Source organism: Chiloscyllium plagiosum, chromosome 13 (genome assembly GCF_004010195.1).
Source record: "Chiloscyllium plagiosum isolate BGI_BamShark_2017 chromosome 13, ASM401019v2, whole genome shotgun sequence".
Lineage (NCBI taxonomy): Eukaryota > Metazoa > Chordata > Chondrichthyes > Orectolobiformes > Hemiscylliidae > Chiloscyllium > Chiloscyllium plagiosum.
Window position 1 is genome coordinate 63,461,466 of NC_057722.1, and position 16,431 is coordinate 63,477,896.

General features: G+C 44.7%; 1 protein-coding gene across 1 annotated transcript in view; it reads left to right on the forward strand.

The window, feature by feature from the left end:
* Positions 1 to 6,370: 6,370 nt before the first annotated feature.
* Positions 6,371 to 16,431, forward strand: part of LOC122556138 (segment polarity protein dishevelled homolog DVL-3) — a 122,191-nt gene continuing 112,130 nt past the window's right edge. Inside the window, exon 1 of the mRNA XM_043702621.1 lies at positions 6,371 to 7,064. Coding sequence (XP_043558556.1) covers positions 6,904 to 7,064 — 161 coding nt within the window. The 5' untranslated portion in view covers positions 6,371 to 6,903. The remainder of the gene's footprint in view (positions 7,065 to 16,431) is intronic.

Consider the following 16,431-nt stretch of genomic DNA (forward strand, 5'->3'; position numbering starts at 1 on the left):
CCGGTTTCGTCCCACAGTCCAAAGATGTGCCGGCCAGGTGAATTGGCCATGCTAAATTGCCATAGTGTTAGATGCATTAGTCAGAGAGGAAATGGGTCTGGGTGGGTTATGCTTTGGAGGGTCGGTGTGGACTGGTTGGGCAGAAGGGCCTGTTTCCACACTGGAGGGAATCTAATTTAATCATCTCATTTGTGTCCTAACATCTACATCAACAGGTGGAAAAGCATTGATCTGAAGTTTCATCTAAAGAGTAGCAGCCCGAAGAATGCAGCACCTCTTGATTTCTGCAAAGATATTTCAGCACACATGATGAGCTCTTTGAAACCATAAGCTGTGGTGAATTGAGAATACCACGTGCCTTGCCTGGTATATTAAGAGCTAAGATTTGGCCATTAATCAATGGAGCTGCCATCAGAGGAACAGAAGTAAACCTTTTGGCCTGTCGAGCTTGCTTCTTCATTCAGTTAGGTCACGATTGATCAGGTTGTGGTCTCAGCTTCACTTTCATGTCTGCTACCGCCACCCCCCCCCCCCCCCCCCACCCCATCCCCAATAACCTTTTTTTCCCTTGTCTATCAAAAGTCTATCTCACTCAGCCTTGAACAAATTCAATGACCCAACCTCCATTACATCGGCTTTGATTGGGGTGACTGGAATACGATATGTTGCAACACCAAAGATGTACTTTCATGAATATGGTTGTGACTGAATACAATTCTGCTGCTGCTGCTCATTGCAGAAGGAAGACATTCAAGTCCATTGTGGCTGAATTTAGTGTCACTCCCATGGCTCTTTTGCCATGATCTTGCACATTGTTTCTATTTAAGTAATCATCCAAAGCAATCTTGACTGCCTCAGTTGAACCTGCCTCTATTTTTTCAAAATATTTTTCTGTACACTGCTTTGGTCTCAGAATGCCATCACTTCAATTATTAAGGCTTGCAGGAGGTAAGCATATTTCACACCATAACCATTGAGTACAAAGAACACTCAATTTGACCTGATGATTGGTCATTGAGTCTGTTTTTTTTGGGTGAGACTTAATTTATTTTTATTCAGTTATTGGATGTGGACTTTTCTGACAAGATAGCATTTATTTCTGACCCCTAATTGCACTAGAGAACATGGTGCAAGCTACTGCCTTGAATCATTGCAGACTATATAGTGTATGGACAGCCACAATGTTGTTCGAGAGGGAATTCCATTGTTTTGACCCAGTTACAGTGAAGGAAGGGTATTATAGCTCCAAGCCAGTAACTTGCTGGTGGTGGTGGTGGTGGTGGTAGTGGTCTCATGAGGAAACAATGGCCTAGTGCTGTTGCTGCTAGGCTAGTAATCCTAGATCCAGGTAATATTTTGGAAATGCAGGATCAAATCTGGAAGTCAATCCAATGATGCCTATAAAACCATTGTTGTAAAACCCCACCTGGTCCACTAATGACATTTAGGGAAGGAAATCTGCTGACCTGACCTAGGCTGGCCTACATGTGACTCCACACTCTTAACTGCCATCTTAAACGTACCAACAAGCCACGCAGTTGTATCAGTGGCTGGAGACATCTCGCTGCAGCTAATGCCAAATTTGGGAGAGCTGATTCACAGACTGTTCAAGCTACATCCTGACACAGTGATGCTCACAGAATTGTACTTAAAAACAAGATCTCTGCCAAATGCTTGGTGGCTAGGGCAACATTGGGACTCAGTGGTTAGCACTGCTGCCTTGCAGCACCAGGGGCCCAGGTTCAATTCCAGCGGGTGTCTGTCTGTGTGGAGTTTGCACATTCTCCCCATGTGTATGTGGGTTTCGTCTGGTTGCTCCGGTTTCATCCCACAATCCAAAGATTTGCAGGTCAGGTGAATTGGCCATGTTAAATTGCCCATAGTATTAGGTGCATTAGTCAGAGAAAAATGTCAGGAAATCGGTCTGGGTGGGATACTCTTTGGAGGGTCAGTGTGGACTTGTTGGGCCAATTGGCCTGTTTTCACGCTTAGAGAATCTAATCTAACATCTTAACCAGCCAGCAGAGGTGGTGAACTTTGGTCTATAGTTGGGAATCTTCAATGTCCATCACCAAGCATGGCTCAGCATCACCACCACTGACTGACCTGGTCCAATCCTAATGGACATAGTTGCTCGACTGAGTCTGCAGCAGAGCACGAGGCCTCATCCTCAACAATCTGCTGCAGATGCTTCTGTTCATGACATTATTTGTAAGAATAACCACTACACAGTTTCTGAGGAAACAAAGTCTCATCTTCATATTCAGACTATCCTCCATCATGTGTGGCTGTATGCCTGCACAAAATGGAACAAATTTTGAACAGATCTAACAACTTAAGACATGGAATCCATGGGACGCTGTGTACATTGAGCAGCAGCAGCAGAATTGTACTCCAACCCAATCTGTAACCTCATGGCACACCATCTCCACCACTGCCATCAAGTGAGGAGATCAACTCTGGTTCAATGAACAATACAGTAGAGCATGCCAGAAGCAGCACCTGTCATAACTAAAAATGAGCTGTCAACCTGGTGAAGCTAGAAAACAGGCCTACATGTGTGACAAACAGCATAGGCAGCAAGTGATAGGCAGAGCTAAGCAATTCCACAACCAATGAATCAGAACAAAGTCTAGTTGTGAATGGCAATGGCCAATTAAGTGACTTACTGGAGGAACCTCCTCAAGTCTCCCCCTCCTCAATGATGGAAGAGTCCAGCATTCAGTGCAAAGATAAAGCTGAATCATTCGCAGCAATCTTCAACCAGAAGTGCTGAATGGATGATCCATCTCGGCCTCCTCCAGTGGTCCCCAACATCAAAGATATCAGTCTACAGTCAATTCAATTCACTGCATGTCATTCACTCAAGAAATGGTTGGAGTCACTGGATACTGCAAAGGCTATGGGTCTTGAAAGCATTTTGGGAATAATGTTGAAGACTGGTGCTATAGAACCTACTGCTCCATGAACCAAGCTCTGCCAGTACAATTTTAACACTGGAGACTATCTAATGATGTAGAAAATTGCCCAGATATGTCCTGTATCCAGAAAAAAGGACAATCCAACTCAGACAATTACTGCCACACTCTTGTTGATAGTAAGGTGGTGGAAGGTTTAATTAATAGTGCTATCAAGTAGCACATACTCAGCAATAATCTGTTCAGTGATACTTGGTTTGCATTCTCCCAGAATCACTTGACTCCTGACCTCATTACAATTTGGGGTTAAGAATGGACAAAAGAGCTGAATTGTAGAGGGGAGGTGAGACAAACTGCCCATGATAACAATACTATATTTGACCGAGCATGGCATCAGGAAGCCCTAGTAAAACTGGAGTCAATAGGAAACACAAGGAAGTTGATTGTGCTTGTTGGAGGTCAATCATCTCCACTTGCAGGACTTCACTGCAGGAGTTCATCAGGGTAACATCTTTTTAACTGCTTTGTCAATGACCTTCCTTCCTTCATAAAGGCAGAAGTGAGGATATTCGCTGATGACTACCCCATGTTCAACACCATTCGTTTCTCCTCAGATATTGAAGCAGTCCATCTCCAAATGCAGCAAGACATGCACAATGTCCAGGTTTAGAGCAACAATTGGAAATTAACATTCACACCACACAAGTGCCAGGTAATAACCATTTCCAACAATTAAGAACCTAATCCGTCATCCCTTGACATTCAATGGCATTGAATTCCCCCATAATCAACATCCTGGGGGGTTACCATTGACCAGAAACTGGAGTAGACTGTCAAAACACAGTGACTACAATAGCAAATCAGAGGCTAGTGAAACAACTAACCTGACTCCCTAAAGCCTGTAGACTAGTTAGTAAGGTTAGATCATACAGAATCCATGGATAGATAGCCAATTGGATACAAAATTAGCTTGATTGTAAAAGATAGAAGGTGGTGGTAGAGGATTTTTATTGGGACTGGAGGCCTGTGACCAGCAGTGTGCTGCAAAGATTGGTTCTGGGTCTACTGTTGTTCATCATTTATATCAATGATTTGGATGAGATTATAAGACTATGGTTAGTAAGTTTATGGATGCCACCAAAATTGGCTGTATAGTACAAAGAGATCTTGATCAGATGGGCCAATGGGATGAGAAGTGGCAGACAGAGTTTAATTTAGATAAATGCGAGATGTTGCATTTTGGTAATGCAAACCAGGACAGGTCTTACACAGTTAATCGCAGGACCCTGGGGAGTGTTGTTGAACAGAAGGATCTAGGGGTGCAGTTGATAGTTCCGTGAATGTGGCAGCACAGATAGCGTGATGAAGGCAACATTTGACATGCTTACCTTCATTGGTCAGAGCATTGAGTACAGGAATTGGGACATCATGTTGTGGCTGTATAGGACATTAATGAGGCCACTTTTGGAATACCACATACAATTCTAGTTGCTGCAGGAAAGATATTGTTAAACTAGAAAGGGAACAGAAAAATTCACAAGGATATTGCCAGGACTGGAGGCTTTGAGTTATAAGGAGAGGTTGGATAGGCTGGGACATTTTTTTCCCCTGAAGCATTGGATGCTGAGGAGTGACCTCATAGAGGTTTATAAAATCATGAAGGACATAGATAAGGTGAATAGACGAGGTCTTTTTCCCAGAGTAGGGGAGTCCAAAACTAGAGGGCATAGGTTTAAGAGGGGAAAGATTTGAAAGAAACCTGAGGAGCAAACATTTTCACACAAAGGATGGTGTATATATGAACAAGCTATGGAAGAAGTGGTAGAGGTGGGTACAACTACAACATTTAAAAGACATTTGGACAGTTATGTGAATAGGAAAGGTGTAGAGAGATATGGGCCAAATGCAGGAAAACAGGGCCAGTTCAGTTTAGACACCTGGTCGGCATAGATAAGCTGGATGAAAGGGTCTGTGCACGTGCTGTATGACTCTATAATTCTCTATGGATGAATGCAGCTCCAGCAACACTCAAGAAGCTTGACACCATCCAGGACAAAGCAACTCACTTGACTGGGACTGCATCCACAAACATCCTCTCCCTCCACCACAGACGCTCAGAAGCATTAGCGTCTACCAACTACAAGAGGCACTACAGGAATTTGCCAAGGCTCCTTGCACAGCACCCTCCAAACCCATAACTATCACCATCTGGAAAGACAAGGAAGCAGATACCTGGAAACACTACCACCTACAAGTTCCCCTCCAAGCCACTCACCATGCTTATTAGAAATATATTGCCATTCCTTTAATGTCACTGGGTTAAAGTCTGGAACTCACTTTCTGATAGCATGGTAGGTGTACCGAAAGAAAATTAACTGTAGCAGTTCAAGAAAGAAACTCACTACCACCTCAAAAATAAAGAGGAATAGGTAATAATGTTGACTCAGCTAGCAAAGTGAAATGAAGTGAAATAAAAACTGCTGCCCTGTCCTTCTAGGTGGCAGAAGTTGCAAGTTTGGAAAGGGTTATCAAAAAAAGCTTGACAGTTTGCAAAAGTGTTTCTTCTAGATGGTACATTGTGTATCCATGGTGAAGACAGTGAATGTTGAAGGTGGGTGTGGGGGTGCCAGTTGACCAGGCTGCTGTGTTGTGGATGATGTAGAGCTTTGTCAGTGTTGTTGGATTTGAAATCATCCAGATAGGAAAATCAGAGGTTATGGTTAAATGCAGGAAAGTGGTCATGAGGAATATTGTCAGATCAGCTTATGGTGGAGCAGCTCGAGGGGCTGAACAGCCTACTCTTTTTTTTAGTTTTATGGTGGGCACTATTCCTTCACATTTCTGGCACATGCCTTGAAGGGTGGGTAGGCTGAGGACTCAGCAAATAAGTTAATTGCCATAGAATTCCTAGCCTCTGACCTGCTTGTAGCCACAGTATTTATTTTGCAGGTGCAGTTGAGTTTCTGGTCAATGGTGAACTTTCTCTAGAATATTGATCATGGGACATTCAGTGATGGTCATGCTGTACAATCTCAAAGGGAGATGGTGATATTCTTTTCTGTTGAGATGTTCATTGGCTGGCATTTGTGTCATGTGAATGTTACTTGCCACTTATCAGCTCAAGTCTGAATATTGTCCAGTTCTAGAATAGTACCTGAGCATTTACTAATTTAACTGTATACTGGGCTCTGCCTGTGTCTAATGTGCGCTATGACATCTTCTGCATTTCCACTCTTAGCATGCCAAGTTCTATTGCTGCACAATGCCAGTTTCAGAACAGCTGCCTAATAAATCATTTGCCCCAAGGGGGGTGGCATTGTGCCCTGACTTACCCCCAACTGAGTTCACTATCACCCTCCTCCCATGGCACTCCAGCGGTCTGAGTGAAAGTGGGTTGTGGTGGTGGGGTGAGGGGTTGTTTGCCAGCTGTCAGCCTGCCGGCCATGGCTGGGCTGGGCTGTGCCGGGGATTGATGGCACTGGCGCTGTGACGGGGCGGCCGCTCCCCTCCCCGTCTGATTGGGGTTTGTGTGGCCGCTGTCAGTGCTGGGCGGATCGGATCGAAGCTCAGCTCAGCTCAGCCTCCCGTGCTCCGACCGGCCTGTGTGGGATCGGGGCCGGGAGGGAAGACCGTGGGGGTGGAGGTCAGAGAGAGAGAGGCAGAAGATACAAAGTATCGGCCAGGGAAAAGGGAACAATCAACGGGAAGGATACAAAGTATCAGCCGGGGGAGAGGGAACAATCAGCGGGAAGGATACAAAGTATCAGCCGGGGGAGAGGGAACAATCAGCGGGAAGGATACAAAGTATCAGCCGGGTGAAAGGCGATACAGTCAGCGGGAAGGATACAAAGTTGCTGGCGGCAGAAAGGAGCCATCCAGACGGCTGCTGTAGCACAGGAGTCAGGCGGCCGGCTCGGAGAGTGTGGGCCTGTCGGACAACCGCGAGGGTCGGAGCCAGGGCTCCGCCGGCCTCCTGGAGCCGGTCATGGGGGAGACCAAGATCATTTACCACATCGATGAGCAGGAGACCCCGTACCTGGTGAAACTGCCTCTGCCAGCGGACAGGGTCACTCTGGCCGACTTCAAACATGTTCTCAACAAACCCAACTACAAATTCTTCTTCAAATCCATGGACCAGGACTTCGGGTGAGGCTGGGGATGAAGGGGAGAGAACATTGTCCAAGGGGGACTGACGTGGGTGGGGGGAAGCATCGGTGTTAGCTGCAGCTCCCCGGGACAGGGCTTCGGTGCTTGTTTCCGAGGGTTGGAATTTGGCCCTTTGGCTGCTCAGTGACCCGGGGCTGGGTTTATTCTTGGAGTCTGGGATGGGAGATGATCTCTAAAGGCCCCGGAATTACGTTTATTGCCAATGTCTGGGAACAGGCTTCGTTTACGCAGGAGGAGAATTGCCCCTCCGAGGCCTCTCTCTCCTCCCCCCCCCCCCTTTCTGCCCTGAATTTAACCCGGGGGAAAGATGCTCCCACCTGGGCTGCTGGGGCATTTCCCGTGGCCTTGCCCTTCCGTGTTCAATCTGTACCGGGAACCAGAATCCCTTCTCCTCTTCCTCCCCTGAAAATCCGCCAGGGGCCGGAGTCCGGCTAGGCAGGGGGTGAAATTCCGGCTCCGGGCTTCTCGCCAACCCCGACTCCCCCAAAATCAGGCCGGGAAAATGGCGGAACCTCTTTGTTTTGAGCTTTTTGTTGTTGCTGAAAGTTTAATATATTTTTAATGGGACAGAAAATTCCCCACGGCCTAAGCTTGGCTTCCTGGGGAGAGGTGGCGTTTCTAGGGATTAGGGAATCCCATTCCTGCTGTCAGGAGTTTGGAGAAAAGCTGCTCCAGCAGCTGAGGCCTGGAGGAGGAGGAGATGTCTCTGTGACAGCTCCAGGCATTGAGTAGGTGTTGAAATTTGACATTGTCACTCCACAGTAAGGTGGAAACCGCAGTTTATTGAGACATTCGGATTGAGAAAATGCAACAACGATGCATTTGTATAGCCCTTTAACTGCAAAACATCCAAAGGCACTTGGCGTGAGCGTTAGCAAACAGATTTTAATATCCACCCAGCCAGAGATTTTTATTTGTTGAGGGGTGGGGAAGGTGCGAGCTGGTTAGGAGCATCTTAAAGAAAGGGAGGCGCAGAGAGCAGGGAAAGAATTCTAATGCTCGGGGCCCAGGCAGCTGAAGGTACAGACACTCTTGGTGGAGTAGTGGAACTTGGGATTGTGCCGGAGAATTTGGGAACTGTCGAGATCTCAGAGGATAGTAAGAAGGTAGGGATGATGAAGCCAGGCTGCGAGAGTAACCATCTGGAAGTGAAACAACTTGGATTGCACTTTCAAATGTAGAAAGCTAAAGCCCCTTTAGGCGGACAGAAGAAATAAATAAGACAGTTTCGTGGTCCATCAGGCGTCTCTGATCATGTGTGTCACATGGGGTGCAGCCATTAACCTGTCCCTGGCCGTTATGCAGACACTACTCAACTGCTGCACGCTCCAATTTCGAGGTTTTATGGCCTTGGCACATCTCTGCAGTTTCAATTGTATTTCCAATATTTCTGTCAGTGCTTAAAATTTCACTTCCAATCCCCATTTGTATCCCAGTGAGTGAGTGAAAAAATGTTACATTGTTCGCTTGTACTGTGGATGCTCAACCAACCCATAGGAACATAGCATTTAGGAACAGGATTGGATCCTTTGAACCTACTTCAGCATTCAATAAGATCATGGCTGACCTGGTTTTGGTTTCAATTCTAGTTTACTGTCAGCACCCCATAACATTTGCTTCATTTGTCTGTCAAACTCAGCGTTGAATGAATGTAACACATTATGCAGTACTGATAGACACAAGTCTATTTCTGTCATCGAGGAACACTGGGATGCTGGTGGGGACAAATCTAACTCTGTATAATGCAGGAGTACTTTGGTGGTTTGTCATTGTATAACGCTGGTGCATAGTACTGGTGGGGACAGGTATGTCACTGTATAACACGAGTACATTATTGGTGGAGACAGGTCTGTCACTGTATGGCACTGGGATACTGTACTGGTGGGACAGGTCTGTTATAATGGTGGGTACAATACTGGGAGGACTGCTCTGTTATTGTATAACACTGGGGTACAGTGGTGGGTATAGGTCTGTCACTGTAACATGGGTACAGTACTGTTAAAACAAGTCTGTCACTGTAATTCTGGTGTATGGTGGTGGGTACAAGTCTGTTGCTGTATAACACTGAGGTAAAGTACTGATGGGAGAAAGTGAGGACTGCAGATGCTGGAGATCAGAGCTGAAAAATGTGTTGCTGGAAAAGCGCAGCAGGTCAGGCAGCATCGAAGGAGCAGGAGAATCGATGTTTTGGGCATAAGCCCTTCTTCAGGAAGAAGGGCTTATGCCTGAAATGTCGATTCTCCTGCTCCTTAGATGCTGCCTGACCTGCGCTTTTCCAGCAACACATTTTTCAGCACTGTACTGATGGGGACAGGTCTGTCACTGTATAAGCTGAAAATGTGTTGCTGGAAAAGTGCAGCGCCAGAGACCCGGGTTCAATTCCAGCCTCAGGCGACTGACTGTGTGGAGTTTGCACATTCTCCCCATGTCTGCATGGGTTTCCTCCGGGTGCTCCAGTTTCCTCCCACAGTCCAAAGATGTGCAGGTCAGGTCAATTGGCCATGCTAAATTGCCCCGTAGTGTTAGGTAAGGGGTAAATGTAGGGGTATGGGTGGGTTGCACTTCGGCGGATCGGTGTGGACTAATTGGGCCGAAGGGCCTGTTTCCACACTGTAAGTAATCTAATCTAATCTAATCTAAAGTGGAAACAGGTCAGTGCTGTACAACACTGGGGTACAGTACTAGTGGGGATAAGTATTTCTTGAGGGTGCAGTACTAGTGGGGGCAGGTTTGTCACAGTATTTGCTAGTTGTTGTGTCATCATGGCATAATACTAGCCTGTGCAGAGGGAATGAGTTGAGAGAATATATCCTCAACAACTTGGATTTATTTAGCATGCTTAATTGACTATAAAACATTTCAATGTACTTCACAGGAGCATCATCTAGTAGTATTTGGCACTGACCTCATTCTCAGGATATTGGAACAGGTGACCAAAGGCTTTGTTAGAGATGAGCTTTTACGGTGTGTCTAGAGGAGGGCGTGAGGAAGAGTGGTGTCGGTTAGGAATTGTAGGAGTTTGCTTTCTAAACAGCTGATGACATGGCCAGTAATTTGAATGATTAAAATTGGGGATGTGTGATGGATGATAAGAGAAGAAATGCACATCTTGGAGCATTGTGTGTAGTGGATATAATGGATAAGATGGGGCAAGACCTTGTGAAGATTTGAACAGAGGGATGAAAATTTTAAACCAATGTCAGTCAACAAGCATTGAGCTGACAGGGGAAGAGAATTTGATGTGAGTGACAGAAGGGGCAGCAGAGTGTGGATTAGCTCTAATTTTCCATGGCTGTAAGTTGGGAAGTATAACCAGGAAGAAAATAAATAACTGAATACAGAGCTAACAAAAAGTTATCTACAGGTTGTGTGCCCACATCCTGATGTGGGATTTGAAACCAAAACTGAATTTGGTAGGAAAAGCAGAAATATTATTTTGCAGTATTATTAACAAAATATCAAAGACTCAGCTCATATGTTCGCTTAAATTCAAGTGAGCTAACATGTCACCTGTATAACAATGAGGTGGCATTGGGATCTGCTTGGTAGCACATTGGTCACTCACTCAGATGATCAGTCTCCAGCCCCTCAGTGGGAACTGAGTTCTCTGTAAGGGAGCCTATTTGTTTTATGGAACAATGTAGAGGAAGCTTTACTATGTACCTAACCCCATGCTGTACCTGCACTGGGAGTGATTATTGCGATGGTGTGGAGGGAATGTTATTTTGTATTTTATCAAAGTCACAATTGACATCCTTTGTGACTATGACAAAAATAAATTATTTCTTCATGCTCTTGAAGACTGGTCTGCAGGCTTTGCAACAATTGACTGCACCATCCTCTTCCAGCTGGGTGGAACTGCACTCACCTGGTTCCATTTCTTTCAATCTATAGCCGAATAATCACAGGCATGGCATCCTGTCCTGCTCCTGCACCATTACGTTTGGAATGTCCCTTGCATCCTCCTTGGCCCCTATTTGTCATTCATCTGTTGCCCCTCAGTGACATCATCAGAAAACAGAATGCCAGGATCCACAACTGTGTTGAAGCCACTCAGCTCTATCTTTGCCACCAACTCTCTTGAATCCACCATTCTGTCAAAATTATCAGGCTGTCTACATCTTAGTGGGTGGCACAGTGGTTAGCACTGCTACCTCACAGCGCTAGAGACCCGCGTTCAATTCCCGCCTCAGGCGTTCTCCCCGTGTCTGCGTGGGTTTCCTCCGGGTGCTCCGGTTTCCTCCCACAGTCCAAAGATGTGCAGTGTCAGGTGAATTGGCCATACTAAATTGCCCGTAGTGTTAGGTAAGGGGTAAATGTAGGAGTATGGGTGGGTTTCGCTTCGGCGGGTCGGTGTGGACTTGTTGGGCCGAAGGGCCTGTTTCCACACTGTAATGTAATCTAATCTAATGTAATCCAATCTTCATACCAGTGCCAATGTTACAACTGCCTATATGCACCTCTATAATATCGCTGAAGTCTCAATTGATCTGTTGCTAACATCCTCATTAATGCCTCCAGACTTTACTATTTCTGGGTACTTTTAGCTGGTTTTGCATTCTGGATTCTTCCAGGGCCAGACAACTCTTGATCTTATGACAGTCCTGGTCAAATACCTAAACTCAAGTGGGGAGAGAAAAATTACTGCCTTTGGCAGTATATTAGCATTTGATGGAGTGTAGGTTCAAGGGACTCCAGCCAAATTGAAATCAATAGAGATCAGGAAAATGTCTTCACTGGTTAAAGTCGTAACTATTATAAGGGTGGATTATGATAGTTGTTGGCGGACTGTTCATCTTGGCATCATGACATTGGTGCAGGAGTTTCCTTGCTCAGTGTTCTAAATGTAACCATCTTGAACTGCTTTATTAATGATCTTCCCTGCACTTTAAGGTCAGAAGTAGGAATGTTTTACTGATGATTTCACAATGTTCAGAACCATTCGTGACTCCTCAGATAGAGAGCAACACCATTTTCTCATCTGTGTTCAGTGTGCAGAGAGCTTTTCTCTGTAACTAACCTCATGCTGTCCTAGTGCTGGGAGTGTTTGGTGTGGACAGTGTAGAGAAAGTTTTGCTTTCAGTTCAAAAGAGCAGAGGGACCTTCAGTCTGTATCTAACCCTGTGGAGTGCATGCTGCCTGCCATATGAAACTGCTTCAGTTCTAAGTACTGACATATTTGTCCTTGGTGAGAAAATAAATATTGATTTAGCACCTTCCACAATTTTGGGATAAACATAACTCTCAAAAAAAAACTTTTTAAAGAAATGTCCTTTAATTAAGTGCATGTTATCCATAGGGCGTGTGTAGCAGGAATGGTTTTGGCCGATTGAGCAGCAAGTGGGGAGTTCCGATGGGAATTGCTGTCTGGAAAATTTGTGGTGCGGAGCTGACCGGAGACGTATGACAGGCAGCTTCTGGAATCTACTGGTCTCTGGCGCTGAATCAAAAACCCTGTAGTTTTAATGTGCAGTCCTGTGTGTGTATGTGGAGGATTGGAGGCTGCAGCTTAGATCTGGGGCAGGCTGCCTCCTGCATTTTTAACATGGTCACGCGGTGTGATTGATCAAGTTGGTCACAACTCGAAGAGGCACTGATGAACAGTAGGTATATTACCTGCACTGCCCTCCTATATTATAGCTGTGCTAGTGCTTTGGCAGGTGCCTTCAAAATGCTTTGGGGCAGTCTGAAGTCATGAAAGCTGCTTTAGAAATGTGCATTCTTCTTTTTACTCAGACCCAGAACCTCTGAGCTTTAGGAAGTAGCTGGTGTCAATACTGCCTTAGTTGCAGCATGTACTGGTATGTTGTGCAGCTAAAGGTCAAGAGTTCGTATCCCAGTATGGCAAATTGTGGAATTCAATTTTGTAAATCTGATTTTAATTTGTGAGCTGGTGGCAGGGCTAAGATGATGTGAAAGCTGTTGGATTGTTATTAATGAAAAAAAAAAGCTCAGTGACATTCTTGAGCAAAGAGAAATCACTTTGACCTCTATCTACATCCAGATCCAAAGTAGTTAGTTATTCTCGAGTGGAGTGACAAGGCTAATGTTTTGGGGGCAGCACAGGGGTTTGAACCCGACCGTGACAAATGGTAAAATTTGAATTTGCTAAAAAATCTAGAATTAAAAAAGCAAGCCTAACAGCAATTGTTGAAAAACCCTCCTGGTTCACTCATGTCCTTTAGGGATTGAAATCTGCCATCCTTTCCTGGTCTGAACTGTGATTCCACATCCAGCTGTGTAGTTGGTTCTTAAATGTGCTCCAACCAATTAGGAATTCAAATAAATGCTGGCCCAGCCTGCAGTACCCACATCCCATGGAAAAAAAGGAACGAATCTTTGATAAGTGCTGTTAGTGAGAAATGAGGACTGCGGCAATTCAAGAAAGAGGTATAGCTGAGTTCAGCTAGACAGGTAATCCACTTTAACTGCCTTCAGACATGGCTTAATAGGCCTCATTTCAAAACCAATTAGGGATGTTCAACAAATGCTGATCCTGTCAATGATGCTTATGTCCCTTGAAAGATTTAAAAAAAATGGCAATAAATGCTGGCCTTGTTCATGTCACTAGCACTCCAGAACCATGCAAGCTGTACAAAGGGGGGGGGAGTGGGGCGGGGCAGAGCTAGAGGGAAAAGGTTTAGGGTGAGAAGGGAAAAATTTAAAAGGAACCTAAGAGACAACCTTTTCATGCAGGGGGTTGTGCGTGTATGGAATGAGCTGCCAGAGGAAGTGATGGAGGCTGGTACAGTTACAACATTTAAAAGGCATCTGGATGGGTATATGAATAGAAAGGGATGGGGCCGGGTGCTGGCAGGTGGGACTAGATTGGGTTGGGATATCTGGTCGGCATGGACGAGTTGGACCGAAGAGTCTGTTTCTGTGCTGTACGTCTCTGTGACTATGATTTTATGTGGGCAGCATTATAGAGATGCCAATCTTTTTGAATTGGTTAGGGATCCTTTACTCTCTGAGGTGTTATCAATGATTGTATCAGTTAGCAATGATAAAGTATTATAACTTTGGCTGTAAAATGATTCTTGTTTGGTTATGAGTTTCTTTGAACTAATGGTCACTTCACCCTAATGTTAAGTTAGTGATTAGTGACTGACTTGGTGTTTGTTATATGTCCTGCAAAAAGCCAGTCAATGTTTTTTGTGTTGAGCGTGATGGTGTCGTGGTGATTACATTGCAGTTCCAAGAACAGAGAGAGAGGCTGGTCCATCAGGAGGCTCATTTTCAATCAGAGTGAATTGTGAATCATAGATTTGAACATGAGAGTAATGCTTCTGTGATCCATGTTTGTTGTTATAGTCATAGTCATAAAGTTATAGAGACATATAGTATGGAAACAAACTTCTTGATCCAACTTGTCCAAGCTGACCAGATATTCTAAACTGAATGAGTCCCATTTGTCAGCATTTGGCCCATATGCCTCCAAACCCTTCCCTATTCATGTACCCATCCAGAAGGCTTTTAAATGTTGTACTTGTATCCGCCTCCACTACTTCCTCTGGCAGCTTGCTCCATACTTGCACCACCCTCTAAAAATGTTGCCCTTCACGACCCTTTTAAATCCTTTCCTCTCACCTTAAGCCTTTGCTGTTTAGTTTTGGACTTCCCTACCCTGGGAAAAAGACCTTGGTTTTCAACCTATCCATGCCCCTCATGATTTTATAAGCCTCTGTAAGGTCGCCCCTCAGCCTCCAAAGATGCAGGGAAACTAGCCCCATACTATTCAGCCTCTCCATATAGCTTAAACCCTCCAATTCTGGCAGCACCCTTGTAACTCTTTTTCTGAACCCTTCCAAGTTTGACAATATCTTTCCTATAACAGGGAGACCAGAATGCGGAGTGGTATTCTAAAAGTAGCCTAACCAATGTCTTGTACAGCTGCAATATGACCTCCCAATCTCTACACTCAATGCACTGACCAATGAAGGCAAGCATACCAAATGCTTTCTTCACCACCCAGTCTACCTGCGACTCCAATACACTGCGTTTAATATTCCTGGGCAACATAGCTGATGAACTGAGTGCATTAGGCTGACACGTTGTATCATATTTTCAAGTTCTGAAGTGGGGGTGTTTGATTATATTGGATGGAATGTTGATTGTTATGGGGCACAAGTAGGAGAGTGTGAGTAGACAGAGCAGGGCATTAAAAGTCCTGATGAAGGGCTTTTGCCCGAAATGTCAATTTTCCTGCTCCTCAGATGCTGCCTGACCTGCTGTGTTTTTCCAGCACCACTCTGATCTAAACTATTGAAAGTTATGTATAGTGAGTAGAATAAGACAATAGAAAATGTATTGGTTATGTGGGGAATGGAAGGGTGAGGGATAATTCCAGGTGGTATATTAAAGGTCATAAGAAAGGTATGGAGAGTGAGCAGGGAGGGATATTAAACTGGGAAGGATATTAAAATCTATGGGGAATTAGTAAGGGAGTTTTGGGGTTGGTGGTGTGGTGGAGTGAAGGTTGGATATCAGCTTCTGAGAAGTGAGCGGAGCAGAGAGATTTGCCTGAATAAAATATTGAAGGATTTGGAAAGCAAGCAAGAAACAGGGATAAGACTGGGTAGAATGTTAACAGAGACTATAGGGAGTAACAGAATGACTGGGTGAGGTGTTAGACTATAAGGACTGCAGTGGTGAGATTAATGCCAGCATAGACTTGTTTGTTTGCTGAAATATTTTGTGATTCTAATAAACATTTGACAATAGTCCCATGACTGGCACAAGAGAGTCAAAACCCAATTGTCATGGTGCAGACCTATCCTTGCCCTGAGTGATAAAATCCTATTGTACACAGGAAGCACTCGCTTTCCTATTTGAGGTTTGTTTAGTTTTGTAATTGCTCCTTTCCTCTGGTTTCAGGTCTGCATTTCTCTATAATTGATTTTAACATCTGGTTAGTGACAGGATGGGACCCATCCTGTTCTCAGTGCAGGTTTGCTCCATTTCGGATCAGGAAGCAGAGATACTGTAGATTGGTTTCTAGTTTCTGTCAACTAATCAGATTTAATTTGGTATATCAATCATTGACTTCAAAACCAACACAGAATTTGTGATAAAAGTTTTAATCTTTTTAACATTTTTAAAACTGTATTCTTTCATAGAATATGGGCATTACTGGCAATGTCAGCATTTGTTGCCCATTCCTGAATGACCTTGACTGGAATGGCTTGTTGGGCCATTTCAGAGGGAAGTTAAGAGTCATCCATATCCTGCTGTAGTTCTGGAGTCACATGTAGGTCAAACATGTTAAGGACGTCAGTTTTCCTTTCCTAAGGGTCATTAGTCAATCAGACGGGCTGTTACAGAAATTGTTGCCAGTATCATGTCA